The 16,412-nt window shown below is 38.1% G+C and overlaps 1 protein-coding gene across 12 annotated transcripts in view; it reads right to left on the reverse strand.

Annotated features, from left to right (window-relative positions):
• LOC109936392 (bcl-2-associated transcription factor 1) overlaps nucleotides 1–16,412 on the reverse strand; it is a 72,309-nt gene that overhangs the window by 24,085 nt on the left and 31,812 nt on the right. For all 12 annotated transcript variants that reach the window (XM_048596498.1, XM_048596501.1, XM_048596497.1 and 9 more), the window contains 2 exons: nucleotides 6,946–7,118; nucleotides 242–347 (listed from right to left, as the gene is read on the reverse strand). In XM_048596498.1, the coding sequence (XP_048452455.1) occupies nucleotides 242–347; nucleotides 6,946–7,118 (279 nt within the window). The remainder of the gene's footprint in view (nucleotides 1–241; nucleotides 348–6,945; nucleotides 7,119–16,412) is intronic.

Here is a 16,412-nt window from a genome sequence, read left to right on the forward strand (position 1 = left end):
AATTGGGAGACTTTAGTATTGCGGTGAAAATCAAGCTACATCATCCTTTCATAGCATCACATCCATCCAACTTTCTCCCTTATAAAATAAAATTAGCACCTTTTTTAAGGTGATTACTCCCAACAGTTTAAATTGCACATTTTGAAAGTTAAACAACTTTTCATTGGATAATCAGAACAATTAGCACTTGCCATTAAAAATACCTATGAATTTTACAATTTTAGTACAATGAACTGTATACCTATGGATTTCAGGACTTTTCTGCCTAGCTCCGTGTTCTTCTGTTGTCTTCTGATACATAGTAAAGCGCTCATTTAGGGTCATTCCTGTTGACTTGAAATAGTGCTCTGTTGGTTTTAGAGGAGAAATACAGATCGGTTAGTTTATTTTCGCATTAGATACTCCTTTCTTGAGAAGATATATGTTAGTATATATATTCAAGAAACCTGGCAAAAGTAAGAGATAGATGGAATCATGCAGTAAATGTAATGGCTGCAAGATTACATTCTTAGCTATACAGTTAGACTCAATGTGGTCAATTCAACCAGGTTCATACACCTAAGGCCATACAATTTTCAAACTCTGTAAAGTGCAACAGCAAATATAAGTTACAACTGCTGCATTGCATGAGATGTGACACTCAAGCATTTTGAATTTTCAGTGAACAAAACAGTTATTTACATTGCAGGTATATTCTCCTTATCCACACTGTATATTAGTTTGAAGTAACGACTCCAGGTTTATAACCAAACACAGCTGAAAGCATATTCTGGAGTTGGATGGACTATTTGTTTGCAGTATCTTTTTAAAAAAAAACAATTTTCCTCATTCCTGAATGATTTTTTAAGTTAGCAATGCCATTAAGACCTTTTCAATTTGATCAACAATATATCCCTCTCTCAATCTCAAGAAAAATTACTCAATTGTCCCAAACTTGGCTATGGAAAAAACTGGTTAATAAAATGACAAGTACAATATCTATGGGAAAACTTACCGCCCGAAATCCAGAAACTGCCTCACAACCAACCATAAACACTTCAATGGGTCACTACAACAGTAGTGCCTCGATCATAATTCCATGAAACCCAACAGGGAGTGCAGAGGAATTTTGTTGTTAGCAATTCAGTTATAAGCCTTTTTTCCAGGAAGACAGAAGCTTCAACTTTGCCTGTGTTTTTTGCATCTGTATCTTTCAACCGTTATTATATTTTTTAACATGGGACTTGGAATTTCAATACATGAACACATCCCAGGATTGCCATGACCTATTTGCAATGAAAAAGAAAACATCACTGGGCTTTTAGCTCAGCACAAGAACTGTACCTGTAACAGTGTATTGGTGCACTAACATAATAATGTATTTTATTTTCATAACTATTTCACTAGAAAATGATCATGGTGACTAAACATTGGTGGATTCAAAAAATTCTAATGAATCAATTTCATGTACATATATTCATCTGACTATTAATATTGATAATGATGGGGAAACTCTTAGGTGCAAGTTTTCTCTGCATTTCTGCAGGTTTACAGTTTGTCAAACATGATGTTCAAAAACAGCAAAGTTATAAAAAGCATTAGATAACACAATTACATATATGTACATACAAAGTGGCTAAATCAAATTGTATTTGATACAAAACTGTGTCAAATTATGGAATTCTCAGAACTTGAACTATTTATACACAAAGAAATTACTTTTAAGTGTCCAATAGTCAACGAAGCATTACTACAAAACTAATAAACAGAAAGGAAGATGGGAGATTTTTTCTCCCTTTTCCTTCTGTCCATGAGCTAGTAGTGTCAGTGTTAAACAGATTTTATGGAAGATCTCTATAAGCACTCAAGAATCAACATTGTAATGTTTTGTAAATCTATAAACAAAGTATATTCCAAAAGAAAAATGCTACCTGCTGGCTATTTCAAAATATATGCATTTTTTTCTCTTCCATCACCATCTCAACCCTGGGAAAGTTAGACTCCCATATCCAAGTTAAAAAGGCTTTGCCCTGGACACACAGATTGAGTTAAAGTCAGTTTTTGCTTAATCTACCATGAAGCACATGTTCATTCATGTGATCAGGGTTCACAACAGTTCTCTCCAAAAGATACACAATCCTTCTCATCAAAATTACAACATGGGTTTCAGCTAATTAACAGCTGTAGCATGCTAACTACCAAGCTACTATCTTCAAATCTTTTAATTTAAAATACTAGAAGCGCTTTGATTAAAAAAAATTTGAAAATTGTAAGTACAGTACTTTGAACTTCTCTTATTCACATTTCATTTTCTTGAAAGAAATTACCTACAAACTTAGTGTTCACAAAATTCTACTTGGTAGCTGTGAATTTTAAAAAGATAGTAGATTGCTTTTATCTTAAACCTATTTCTTCCAAGAATCAATTATAATTATACTGAAATCATCAGTGCTGATGATTTTTTAATTAGAAATTGAATTATGTGTATGTCATGTGTTCTTTGTCATTCCAGCTATACATGTTTACAGCACCAGTTAAATACGTAAATTACAAAAGCAATTGATTAACTAAAAACTATCAATACTGCAGTGTAGACTCAAACTTGAGTCATCTTAAGGTGACAAATCTAAAACCTGATGGGTATCTACTATGCAAAACATTTTTATGCCCAATTAAAAGCTAGCAAGTAAGCAAATTACTCAATGTAATTTTTCCATATTAATATAACCATTAAGTTGAAAATTTTAATTTAGTGTTAGATGCCAATCTGGACCACCTAATCATGTTCAAAACACTACTGAATCACAAAATGCTGGATATAGATGCACACTGTTCAGGTCACAGTCACCATGCATAACCAAGAAAATGTTCAGAAATCTGTAAAAATATTTCGATAGAAGAAGTGAGCACAAATACATTCTTATTCTATTATTCACAATAACCTATAAAGAACAATGTTCAAACTATAATGTGGTACAAAAAATGTTGAATATGCAGTTATGTATTTTATTTATTTGGTCTATAGACTACATAAAACATTAGGCAAAAACCTTAGACAACTGTAGAGCAATGTTACAGATAAAGCCCACAGGCTAACTAAAAAGTGATATTTAATAATATACTAAGTTAAATATCAATGTAACACTTTTAGAAGAAATGATTAAACCTTATGCTCACATATTGTAGGACTGCAATAAATATACTTCTTTAAAAGAGGTGCCCAGATATTGTGTATCGCATACAAAGTACCTCACAGGAACTTACCGTTTTTTTGCAAAAAGCATGAGATGTATCAAGTTAAATTTTCAGTTCTTATAACCTGCTATACAATAGCTTCTAGAACATTGTGAATGAAGATTTACCTAGTAGATGAAACAACACAAACTTAATTTATCATTGGGCCAAGAAAAAAAGTATTTCTAGAATTGTGTGAAAAATGTAAGCATAATACTCTTTAAGGGGTACCAAGTGTAGCACCCAGACCCTTCCACATAAATATTCACACCTTTAACAATGGTAGAGAATTAAGGGTCATCCAACTAAGCAATTATCAGTTTTAATCAAGATATTGGCTAAATCTGTGAAAAACCTTTCCTTATCTTGAATTTCTTTAATTGGCTAGAAATGTAAAGAAATGTAAATGTGTTTACAAATGGCACCACACTTGAAATCAATTAACATTGATTGAATCTTGTATGCACATAGTCCTTTCAAATATACTCACGTTTGCCTAAGTGAAAGAGAAACAGTTCAGTGACATGTAAAGTTATAAATTACTAATAATCCCCTGATCAAGAAAACAAACAGAAACAGTGCTCCAAATTATACATCTCATACAAAACTATTGCCTACTGATGAAATGTGGATTTGCACTCAAAAACTTAGCTATTACAAATGTAGACATCATCTGATGTCAGCTACACTTACACATTAGCCACTGACAGTCATTCCTGTGCCCTCAAAGACACCACCCCATAAACCAATCAAACTTGCATTATAAGAATAATGGCCAAATAGGAAGGACTTAAGACCGCAAAATCACCGTTAAATTCATATCAATATAACATATATTGGAGTTTACTGACTAAACTTTGTTTAAAAATAGTCCCTGTAATTTCTTAACATGAGAATGACATGACTATTGAACAACTTGTATCAGCATTAAGCTACATCAGTAGCATTAGCACTACATTCCAATGCAGTGTAAACCACATTCTGTTCTGTTCTAACACTGTATCCCAGCTTTAGGATGTTGGAATTATTAATTAGATAACCCACCATACTAGATTATATCTATCCTCTGGACTTTAATGAGTGTTATTTAATGAGGTTACCCCAGCTATTCATTTCCTTTAGTTATTCAGATTACAAATTAGCATCAATTTAAGGAACACAAACATCACTGAATTATTATGAATTAAAGCAATGTATCTAGAGTATACACATTCTCAGTATATCAAATTATATTTAGCAAATCCATGAATACAACATTTTGAAATACTATGCTCTTCCCAAATTGTGACAGGATACTGCTCAGGGCACTTCAAATCAAAAGTTTCAACTTTATTTGAAGCGTAAATTTTCATTGCAAGTCATTTTCCTGCAAAGAATGAAGAACTGAATATTACAGCTTAGAGATTCAGTAAGCTGGAGGTCAATAGACTTGAACATAAAAAGAATTTAATTAAAATAAAAATCACTGAATTGTCTCAAGTTTACACTGAAAAGATGTTGAAGAGGTTTATTTCCAATGATATGCATGTTAGAATGCTTATGTACATATTTTTATATACTTATTTTGTTTGGTATAAATTATCTACACTAGTTTACAAGCATCACTTTGTAGGCATCATTTGTGCTAGAATTCTAGGTTTAGTTTGCATATATGCTGACAAAGTTGCATCTGTATTGTTACTTTCATCATCTCATGGTGTCCCAAAGAACTTCACAGTCAATGGACTACCTATACAATGACACTACTATATTGCAAAACAAAACAAGCTTCCGGAAACAGGAGATGGAAACAGATTATTTGTAACAGGTAATATAAATTGAGGAATAAATATTGGCCAGCAGATTGGTTGGCCCATGGAGTTTTTACACACATTTCCATGAGATCTTTTACATCCACCAGAGAGGGCAGATGTAGCGCATTCACATTACTCCACTTAATTGTTACTTAGATTAAACTTGTAAGTCTTGATATGGTAGAAACCAAGTTCCTGTGTCAACAAGTCACATAAAATGACATTTTCAATTTCCATTGCAGCAATTCCTTTTGGTAAACAAGTAACTTTTTTTGCCATCATAGCTAATGTGCAACTGAAATATCCATTGCTATTGTTTTTAGCAAAGATTTTATAGACTGGATAACTTAAATCACTGCACTTAATAGTTACCAATGCTATCTTAAAATATTGAGCCTCATCTTGAATTTGTGCTGCACAACGTTGATTTCCTTGAAGTTAAAAAAAGTATGCCATTTCAAAACAAATGAATTGAAACAATAGATATTAAAAGATGATGATGGTTAGTTCCTCAGAATGCCTGAAAATGTTGCATATGAAAATAGACCATGCCAGAAAGGCCTCTGCCCCAATTTACTCCAACAAAGCGTGCACTGCTCAAATCAAGCTCTTGGCCTCAATGTTAAACTTTGCCTTTTCTGACTAATTCCTTTCTGAAAGTAAAAGAGAACATTTACAAAGATCTGAAAACTTATCTATATCCTTGGAAGAGTAACGGCCCAACTATGATGCTAGCTGACACGTTGAAGAAATAAATGCTGAATACTTCAAGTCAATGCATTTAAGTCTAGACATCACTAACTAAAAGACAATACTTCAAATTACTAAGGTCCCCAGTTTAAAACATCAATATTGTTATCACAAGTTTTGAACCTCATTGTATAAAAAGCCGATTCATGCCTCTCTCCACAAATAATGAAGCACTTTAAATGTTCAAACAAATTTTCGCAGATGAAGAGCTACAAAGCATTACTGACCAACTCAAAATTGTGGTATCCAGCTAAGGAAGTCCGTTTTGACAGGCCAATTAAAATACAGAAAGAACAAGCACACTGCCAAAGCTTAGCTCCATTGTTAGTTTAGTACAGGAAATGTTCAGATGTACTATTAGTCAAACTTTGCAACCAAAAATTGAAAATATTTAAGCTCCTATGATGATTCAGCAGTTTAAAACACTACATAGCTGATAGCAAAAGGATCTTTAGGAGTGCTACCAACTAACCTTAAAACTCCCAGTTAGGAAGGAGCAGGTGGTAAGATAGTAACCAAGATTCCACCTTTAGATCACTAGCTAAGAAAGCCTATTAGAAGTTCACATGCTCAAATGCATGAAGACTGGCTATGATATCCCCTGCCCAACATAGAGAGTAACCTTCCAACATGTATAATATATCCTCATATTAGCCTTCAGCACTTGGATGGAGTTAATGAAGATGTTCAGATACATGGAAACAAGTTTTATTGTGTCAACAATTTCATTTATACAGATTTAATGCAGAAACTGGAAACTTTTTAGTTTCAACACTCAGAAGAGAAACGGCATACAACATGCTCCCACTTTAATAGTTAACCCTCAAACTCTGAATAAAATGAGCAAATATTACCATGTTAATGTGAAGTGACCACTGTCACTGTGCTCAAAATTATTGTGTTGGGATGATTTCATTTCTACATCTCAGTACTTTCTTTAGAAATATTTCTTCTGAACAAAATGGAAGAACAAAGTGAAAGTGACTGGTTTCCTCCTTTCAAGGAGTAACTGCTTACCTGCATATCTATTTAAACTGAACAGCAATAGCAAAGCTGCCAAGTATGGCAGCATAAATCAAGTTATAATACACTTAGGATGATTCAGAATTGAGAGAGATTATCAAACAGAACATTAAATTGATTCTAGCATACTTTTTACAATGTTATATCTATCCAGGCACCAACTTACCTTTAACATGATGAACCAGGGCCACGATATGCTGAATAAATGACTCTGAAGAACTTCTGCAAAACTGAGGCAACTTAAGATGATCAAAGATAGAGCGGAATCCTTGCTCCTTCTTGCTGGAATGGACAAGAGCACAGGAAAGCAGTCTCTCAGTTGTCAAAGAACTCCCAGGTCTAGAAAGAAAGATAAACTACATTTTAAAGACTTCTGTACATTCCACACTTAGACAGGTACCAATTAATACATCACCTTCCTCACTTAAATACAGCAGCCTTGTGATGTTGGTATATGGCTAACAATTCTGAGATTGTAAATTCAAATTCTATCATCCGTTGTTGCAAAGTTGAACTCGTTAATATTATAATTTAGGGGCCATGACCATGAGAACAACTGAATGGTTATGAAAACTCAACTGGATCTGAAATGTCCTTCAGGAAGGGAATGTTCCAATCCCATAATACCTGGTGACCTAAAAAGACAAGGATCAAGTTTTTTTTTTGGAAGTAGCTTTAGCAAAAGATAGAAATTGGAAGCTCAGCTTCAGATCAGAGAAGATGACGAGAGTAATTAGACTGAGGGGTGAAAAGAGCTGTGGGTGGAGCAATCCAAAAAAAATCTAATCTGTGGTTTTCTACAACTCCAATGCCATGCCACAGAGATGACTCCTAATAGCCCCAGGGCAACAGGGGAATACTGACGTAAAAACAGAGAATTTTGGAGAAACTCAGCAGGTCTGGTACGATTTGTGGAGTGAGAAACAGAGTTAATATTTTGAGTCAAATCCAGCACAGTCAACTTCCTCCTCACACCTTCAAAACCACACTTATTTAGATTTAACCAAGTTTCCATCTTTATCAAGCTTAATGGTAAATTCTATCATACTACGGTCTAGGGAACAGTGTGGAGCTGAAAGAAATTATTTTAAAAAGTGGTATTGGGGAAATTAATGGAACTGAAAGTTGAAAAGTTGCTGGGACCCAATGACCTTCATCCTAGAAGAGATAGATGTTGGAGGAGATAGCTACAAAGGTAGTGTAATAGCATTGGTGATCATCTTTCAAAATTCTACTAATTCTGCAGTGGTGACTACAGATTGGAACATTAAAATTGTAACCCAGTGTTTAAGAAAGGAAGGGATAGAGAAACCAGGGCATCACAGATGTTAGCCTGATGCTGGTTAATAGGCAAAATACTAGAATCTATTAAAAAGAATGGGATTACTGGATATTAAGGAATTAAATTATCTGCTTGGACAGAGACCACACTGATTTATGATGGGGACATCATGTTTGATAAATCTGATAAAGTTTTTAAGGATGTTAGCAGCAAAGTTGATAAGGAGGAACTAGTGCCTGTGGTGTACTTGGATATTCAGGAGATATCGGATACTGACCCACATAGGAAATGATTAAATAATATCAAAGTTAATGGAATTGGGGTAATATACTAGCATAGAATGAGAATTGGTTAAATCGGCAGAAAGCAGAGTTGGAATAAATGGATCATCCTCTCAGGTTGGCAGGCTGTGACTAGTGGTGTACCGCAAAGGTGAGTGCTTGGGCTCCAGCTGCTCACGATCCATATCGATGATCTGGACTTGGGGCCAACTGTCATATTTCTAAGATTGCAGATGATACAAAACGTGGTGGGAATGAGTATTGTAAGGAAGATGCACAAAACTTTCAGGGAGACTTGAACAGGCTAAATGAATGGAGAAGAACACAACTGATGAAATATATTGTGAATAAGTGTAAAGTTACTCACTTTGTAAGAAAGAGCAGCAAGATTGTAATTTCTCTCCATTCATGAAATCTACGAAGTGTTGATGCACAAAGGGTCTTGGGAGTCCTTTCTCATAACTCACTAAAAGCTACCATACGGGTGCAGGAAGCAATTCAAAAGGTTAACAGTAAGCCTTTATTGCAATAGGTTTGAAGACAAGAACCAAGAAATCTTGTAGTGTAACACTGGTGAGATGGCACATGGAACACTGTGTGCAGTTTGAATTCCTTTGCCTAAGGCAAGATATAACTGCCATCGAGAAAGTACAGCAAACGTTCACCAGACTGATTCCTAGGATAGTGAGGCTGTCCTTTGAGGACAGATTTAAGAGACTGGGTCTGTATTCTATGGAGTTTAGAAGAATGAGAGGCAATGTCATAGAAACGTACAAAACTCTTAAAGATGTGGACAGGATGGACACAGAAAGGTTGTTCTCCCTGGCCAAGGGTCTAAAACCAGGGGACAATCTCAGAATAAAAGGCTATTCATTTGAGCCTGAAATGAGGAAGAACATCTTCATTTCAGAGTGTGGTGAGTCTTTGGAATTCTCTACCCTAGAGGGCTGTGGAAGCTCAGTCATTAAGCTCAAGTCAAAGATTAATAGATTTCTGGTTACCACATGACATCAAGAGATTTGGGGATAATGTGAGAATATAGGGTTGAGGTAGATGATCAACCATGACCTAGAATGGCAGAGCATGCTCGTGGGACTGATTGGTTAGCTCCTGCTCCCAAGTTCTTAACTAAGCAAAGACAGTTAACTCTGCTGTAATTCGATATTGGCCACATTCAAAGAATGAAAAAACATATTTTGTTTTCATTTCATTTGTAGGACAAATTACACCATTGCACATTCCAGGTTTTCAGGGTGTGGGAAGAGCAGAACAGCTAGAGAACTAGATTCCTATTTAGTGTTAAGTTCTTGGAGAAGGAGTCATGTAAATGAACTCAAAAATACTTGAGGGAAGCAACTCAGATCTTAAACTGTAACTGCTCCACAATACACAGCAAGGAACCAATAGAAAATGTCTCCCGAAAATGCTATAATTATATACCATGTTATATTGGAGATTTTATTGACTGCTCCAGCCAGAGTCCTTTGCTCCTTAAAATACTTACCTTCACCATCTCCTCTGACCTGAAACTTCATCTCTTGCCAAAGGCAGACAACAACTTTTTCTTGTTTTGGGAACTATTAGACCAAACAGATATTATCTTATGAACAACTGTTAACTACCTATAAAACTCAAATTGTTCAGAGGTTGATTATTACTCCCATACTCGGGGAGGCTCTGCTAACATCTCCCATTCTCCTCGACAGAATACCACAAAAAGTTTGTTCCCCAGCTCATACCCCTACTCTCCAAACTCACTTGCTTATTGTAACCCGTCATAGCTTTGTGACAATGATCAGTCTTTGTCTGATTTTTAATTCATAGCAGTTAACGGTTACAGAAGGCAGATATTGGGACCATAAAGTCTGTAATGGGTCTTTGAAAGAAAGAGTGAGCCCCTTACTCCCATACCTTTGCTTAATCCCATTGCCCTACAAATTAATCCTTTCAGGGATGTGTTTAATCACTTTTTAAAAATTATAGGTGAATTTGTTGCCTGCCTTTCAGGTGGTAGATTTAAAAACAACTCTGGTTTTTTGACAATTGCCTTAAATCTCTGCCCTCTGCTTATTGCCCTTCCTAACAGTACCAACAGTTTCTCACAAGTACACTATCAAAACCCTTTATTACATTGAACACCCTTTTAATCTTCCATTAATCCTCTCTGCCCTAAGAGCAATCCCAACTTATAAGACGATAAGATCACAAGACATTGGCCTAATTTCTGCTCCGCCATTCAATCATGACTGATAAGTTCCTCAACCCCATTCTCCTGCTTTCTCCCCGTAACCCTTGATCCCCTTGATAATCAAGAACCTACCTATCTCAGTCTTAAATGTACTCAATGACCTGGCCTCCATAGCCTTCTGTGGCAGTGAATTCCATAAATTCACCACTCTCTGGCTGAAGAAGTTTCTCCTTATCTCCATTCTAAAAAGTCTTCCCTTTACTCTAAAGGCTGTGCCCTCGGGAACTGGACTCTCCTACCAATGGAAGCATCTTCCCAACATCCACTTTGTCCAGGCCATTCAGCATTGACAGTTTCAATTAGATCCCCCACTCATCCTTCTAAACTTCAATGAGTATAGTCCCAGAGTCCTCAAATGTTCCTCATATATGTTAAGCTTTCCAATCCTGGGATCATTCTCGTAACCTCCTCTGAACCCGCTCCAGGACCAGTACATCGTTCCTGAGATATGGGGCCCAAAACTGCATGCAATACTCCAAATGTGGCCTGACCAGAGCCTTCTAAAGCCTCAGTAGTACATCCCTGCTCTTATATTCACATCCTCTCAAAATAAATGCCAACATTGCATTTTCCTTCCTGACTACTGGCTCAACCTGCAAGTTTACCTTGAGAGAATGCTGGACTAGAACTCCCAAGTCTCTTTACACATTTTAGCCTTCTGAATTTTCTCCCCATTTAGAAAATAGTCCATGCTTTTATTCTTCTTACCAAAGTGCATGACCTCACACTTCCCCACTTTGTACTCCACCTGCCACTTCTTTGCCCACTCTCCTAACCTGTCCAAATCCTTCTGCAGCCTCGCCACCTCCTCAATACTACCTGCCCCTCCACCTATCTTTGTATCGTCTGCAAACTTAGCCAGAATGCCCGCAGTCCCTTCATCTAGATCATTAACGCATAAAGTGAAAAGTTGTGATCCCAGCACTGACCCTTGCGGATCATCACTTGTCACCGGCTGCCATCCTGACAAAGACTCTTTTATCCCCACTCTCTGCTTTCTGCCAGACAGCCAATCTTCTATCCATGCTAGTACCTTGCCTTTAACATCGTGGGCCCTGATCTTACTCAGCAAACCTCCTGTGTGGCACCTTATCAAAGGCCTTCTTGAAGTCCAGGTAGATAACATCCATTGGCTCTCCTTGGTCTGTAGTTTTTCCACATAAAAATCTGCCAACAATGGCAGAATTCCATGAAATCCCCTTTATTATTTCATGGGATGTTCACATCGCTGACTAGAAAGGGCTAGCATTTGTTGCCCATCCCTAATTGCCCTTGAACAGAGTAACTTGTTAGAGCACTTCACAGTCAGGAGTCAACCACACTGTCCCTGTGCAGATCCTTTACATCTTTCCTAAAGTGTAGGGCTTAGAATTGGACACAAAACTTCAATTGAGGCCTAACCAGTTTTTTAAGAAAAGGTTTATTAAAACTGCCCTGTTATTGACTTTGAAAAAAAAGGCACAGAATGTAAGTATTCATTTTATTTTTAAAGACAGATGCAGATTCTTTACAATCAAAAACTGGGGAAGTTATTGTGGAAGTAAAGAAATGGCAGAAAAATTGAACACACACTTTGGTTCAATCTTCACAAAAAAGTGTACAAGTAACCTCTCAGAATGCTAAGGCACCAAGGGTCAAGTGAGAGGACAGAATTAAAGAAAATCATTATTAGTGAGAAAATGACGCTGGGTAAGTTAACGGAGTTAAAGGCTGACAAATCACCTGGGCTTGATAATCTACATCCCAGAGTACTAAAGGAAGTGGTTCTCGGAATATAGGATTTTGGTGGACAATTTCCAAAATTCTAGACTTGGAAAAGTTCATACAGATTGCAGGGTGGTAACTGTAACCTTGTTATTTAAAAAGTGAGGGAGAGAATAAAGAATTACAGACCAGTTAGACTTGCATCAGTAGTGGGGCAAATCATGCTTAACGATTCTGCTGGAATTTTTTGAGAATGCAACTAGTAGAATGCATAAGAGAGAACCATAGGATGTGGTGTATTTGATATTTTCAGGAGGTTTTTGATCAGGTGCCTCATAAGAGATTAGCGGACAAAGTTAAAGCACATGGGACAGGAGATGATATATTAACAGAAACACAGAAAATGGGAGCAGATGTAGGCCATTCAAGTCTATTTTGCCAGTCAATATAATCATGGCTACTCATCCAACTCAGTACCTATTCCGGCTTTCTTCCCATACCCTTTGATCCTTTAGCGCCAAGAACCATATCTAACTCCCTTGAAAACATTCATTGTTTTGGCCTCAACCACTTTTTGCGGTAGAGAATTCCACAGGTTCCTCACTCTCTAGGTAAAGAATATTCTCATCTCAGTCCTAAATGGCTAACCCTGTATCGGTAGAGTCTAATCACTGCTTCTGGACTCCCCAGTCATGCAAAACATTCATTTTATTGCCATAGATTGAGAATTCGGTGACAAACAGAAAACAGAGCATGGGAATAAATGTCTTCCCTGCCCCTGCAACCCCTCCCCCCCAATCATAATAACATGAAATGTTTCATTCATTTTGAAGGCGAGAAGAGAATGGACACTTATGAAGGCATGAAAGCAGAGCTAGCTAAAATGAACTGATTAGGATAGAAAGATTTAAAAGGGACCCAAGAGGCAACATTTTCATACAGTACGTGGTTCTTATGCGAAATGAATTGCCAGAGGAAGCGGTAGATATGGGTACAGATATTACATTTAAAAGGCATTTGGACAGGTACATGAATAGCAAAGGTTTAGAGGGATATAGGCCAAACACAGGCAAATGGGACTAGTTTAGTTTGGGCAAGCATGGACAAATTGGACCAAAGTGTCTGTTTTCTGCATGACTCTCCGACTCTAAGATAAATTAAGTTAAGGAATAGGTCAACAGAGATGCAGTGGCAGACACTTAGGGGGATATTTCAGAATACAATAATGAAATACATTCCAATTAAAAAGGAAAATTCCAACAAAGTAAGCATTAGTTTGACAGAAGACAAGTCTGGGGAATTAACAACAAAATGACAGATGAATTGAACAGGTATTTTGCAACAGTATTCAAAACAGAGTATTCAGTAACATCCCAAGATACAATCTTAGGCCAAGAAATTGAAGGTAGGGAGGAACTCAAGAAAACGAAACTAACCAAACTCTTGACATTGCGGGCTGAAAAGTCCCTAGGACCTGACTGACTTCATTCTAGGGTCTCAAAAAATGGCTAGAAAGATAGTTGATGTAAACCGAAAGAACTGCGGATGCTGTAAATCAGGAACAAAAACAAAGTTGCTGGTAAAGCCCAGCAGATCTGGCAGTATCTGTGAAGGAAAAAACAGAGTTAACATTTCGGGTCCGGTGACCTTTCCTCAGAACTGATGGTGGCTGGGAAAACGTCAGTTTATATGCAGAAAATAGGGAGGTGGGTGGGGTGGGGAGTAAACAATAGGATAGGGCCCAAAGAGAGAGAAAGACAGTTGGACAGAAAAAGGTTCTGAGGAAGGGTCACCAGATCCGAAACGTTAACTCTCTGTTTTCTCCTTCACAGATGCTGCCAGACCTGCTGAGCTTTTCCAGCAACTTTGTTTTTAGACAGACAAAGGAGTTGCTAATGATCAGGCTGGGAGGGTGAATAGTTATTAATGGGGACTGTTAGAGACTAACAACAGAGGGTGTGTAATGGCAGGCTATGTGATAACAAGGCCTGGTGTGTGGGGTAGGGGCTGGGACATGGGAGAGTTTAGGCCCTAAAATTATTGAACTCAATATGGAGTCCAGAGGGCTGTAGAGTCCCCAAGCGGAAAATGAGGTGTTGTTTCTCTAGTTTGCGTTGGGCTTCACTGGAACACTACAACAAGCCAGAGATGGAGATGTTGCCTAGGGAAGAGGGTGGTGGATTAAAGTGGCAAGCAACAGTAGTTCAGGGTCTTTAACACTGTCTGGGCAGACCCATTGTTTCAGCCTGCTCGTGCCCTACAGAACTGATCTCTTCCTACCTTGACTCAGTCTTCTCTCCCCTGGTCCATTCCTTGCCCACATACGTCCATGATTCCTCTGATGCCTTACGCCGGTTTCAAAACTTCCAGTTTGCAGGTTCCAGTCACCACCTCCTTACGATGGACATGCAATCCCCTTACACACCCATTCCCCACCAGGAGGGGTCTTAGGGCTCTCCGCTTCTTCCTGGAGCAAAGACCTGAACCATCCCCAACCACCACAACCCTGCTTGTCCTCACCCTCAACAACTTCTCCTAACTCCTCCCATTTTCTTCAGGTAAGAGGGGTTGCCATGGGTACCTGCATGGGCCCTGGTTATACCTGTTTCTTCACCGGGTACGTGGAATATTCTTTGTCCCAGTCCTATTCCGGCCCCCACCCACAACTCTTTCTCCGATACATCAATGATATCATCGCTGCTGCTTCCCTCTCGTCTGGAATTGGAAAACTTCATCAATTTCACCTCCAATTTCCACCCTGCCCTCACTTTTACCTGGTCTATCTCTGACTCCTCCCTTCCCTTCCTCGACATTTCTGTTTCCATTTCTGGCGATAGACTGGCCACTAATATCTACTACAAACCCACTGACTCCCACAGCTATCTGGACTATACATCCTCACACCCCACTTCCTGTAAAGACTCCATTCCATTCTCTCAGTTCCTCCATCTCCTTTGCATATGTTCTGATGTGGCCAACTTCAACAAGGGAGCCTCCAAAATGTCGACCTTCTTCCTCAACCGAGGACTCCCCAGCTCCGTTGTCAACAGGGCCCTCAACGGGGTCTGACGCATCTCCCGCACTTCTGCCCACAACCCTTCTCTTCCCTCCCGCAACAGCGTTAGGGTTCCCCTTATCCTTACCTACCAACACATCAGCATCCACATCCAGAAGATCATCAGATGTCATTTCCGCCACCTCCAGCGATATTCCACCACCAGACGCATATTCCCCCCTCCCCACCCTTGTCCGCCTTCCGCAGGGACCATTCCCTCTGGGACATCCCGGTCCACACTTCCTTCACCCCCAACACCTCCCCACAGCACCTTCCCCTGTAACCGGCGAAGGCGCAACACCTGCCTATTTACCTCCTCCCTCCCCAGTATCCAAAAGATAGTTGATGTGTTGCTTTTAATTTTCCAAAGTTCCCTTGTTCAGACAGATTCTATTAAATAGGAAAGTAGTAAATGTAACTCTTTACTCAAAAAAAGAGGGAAACAGAGAGCAGAAAACTACAGGACATTTAGCTCAAAATCCTTCCCAAATCCTTCAGAAAGATGATATAAGTTACTATTAAAGATGTTTTGGAGAGGTACTTAGAAAAGTTGAAGGTGGACACTGCCTGATTATATGGATTTGTGAAAGGGAAATCCATGTTTAACCAATTTATTGGAGTTTTTTGAGGAAGTAACATACTGTGGATAAAGAGAAACTTACATTTCCAGAAAGCATTTGATAAAGGTGCCACATCAAAGGCTATTGTAAAAAAATAAAATTTTATGGTGTACTGTAACATATTAGCATGAATAGAAAACTGGCTAGCTAACAGGAGGCACAAATGGATCTTCTTCTGATTGGCAAGCAGTAATGAGTGATGTGCCATAGTGCTGATATCTTGACTTGTTACAATTTATGTAAATGAACCAAATGAAGAGATGAAGGTATGGTTGTTAAAGTTGCTGACGACACAAAGATTGATAGGAAATTAAGTTGTGAATAGGTCATAACTAAGCTACAAGTGGTTGTAGGGAGATGAGGCGAGTGGACAAAATATCTGGTGAAGGGATTATAATGTAAAATTGTCCATTTTATCTGGAAGAATATTGAACAAAAATATC

This window comes from Rhincodon typus, chromosome 5 (assembly GCF_021869965.1).
Source record: "Rhincodon typus isolate 14 chromosome 5, sRhiTyp1.1, whole genome shotgun sequence".
Taxonomy (NCBI): Eukaryota; Metazoa; Chordata; class Chondrichthyes; order Orectolobiformes; family Rhincodontidae; genus Rhincodon; species Rhincodon typus.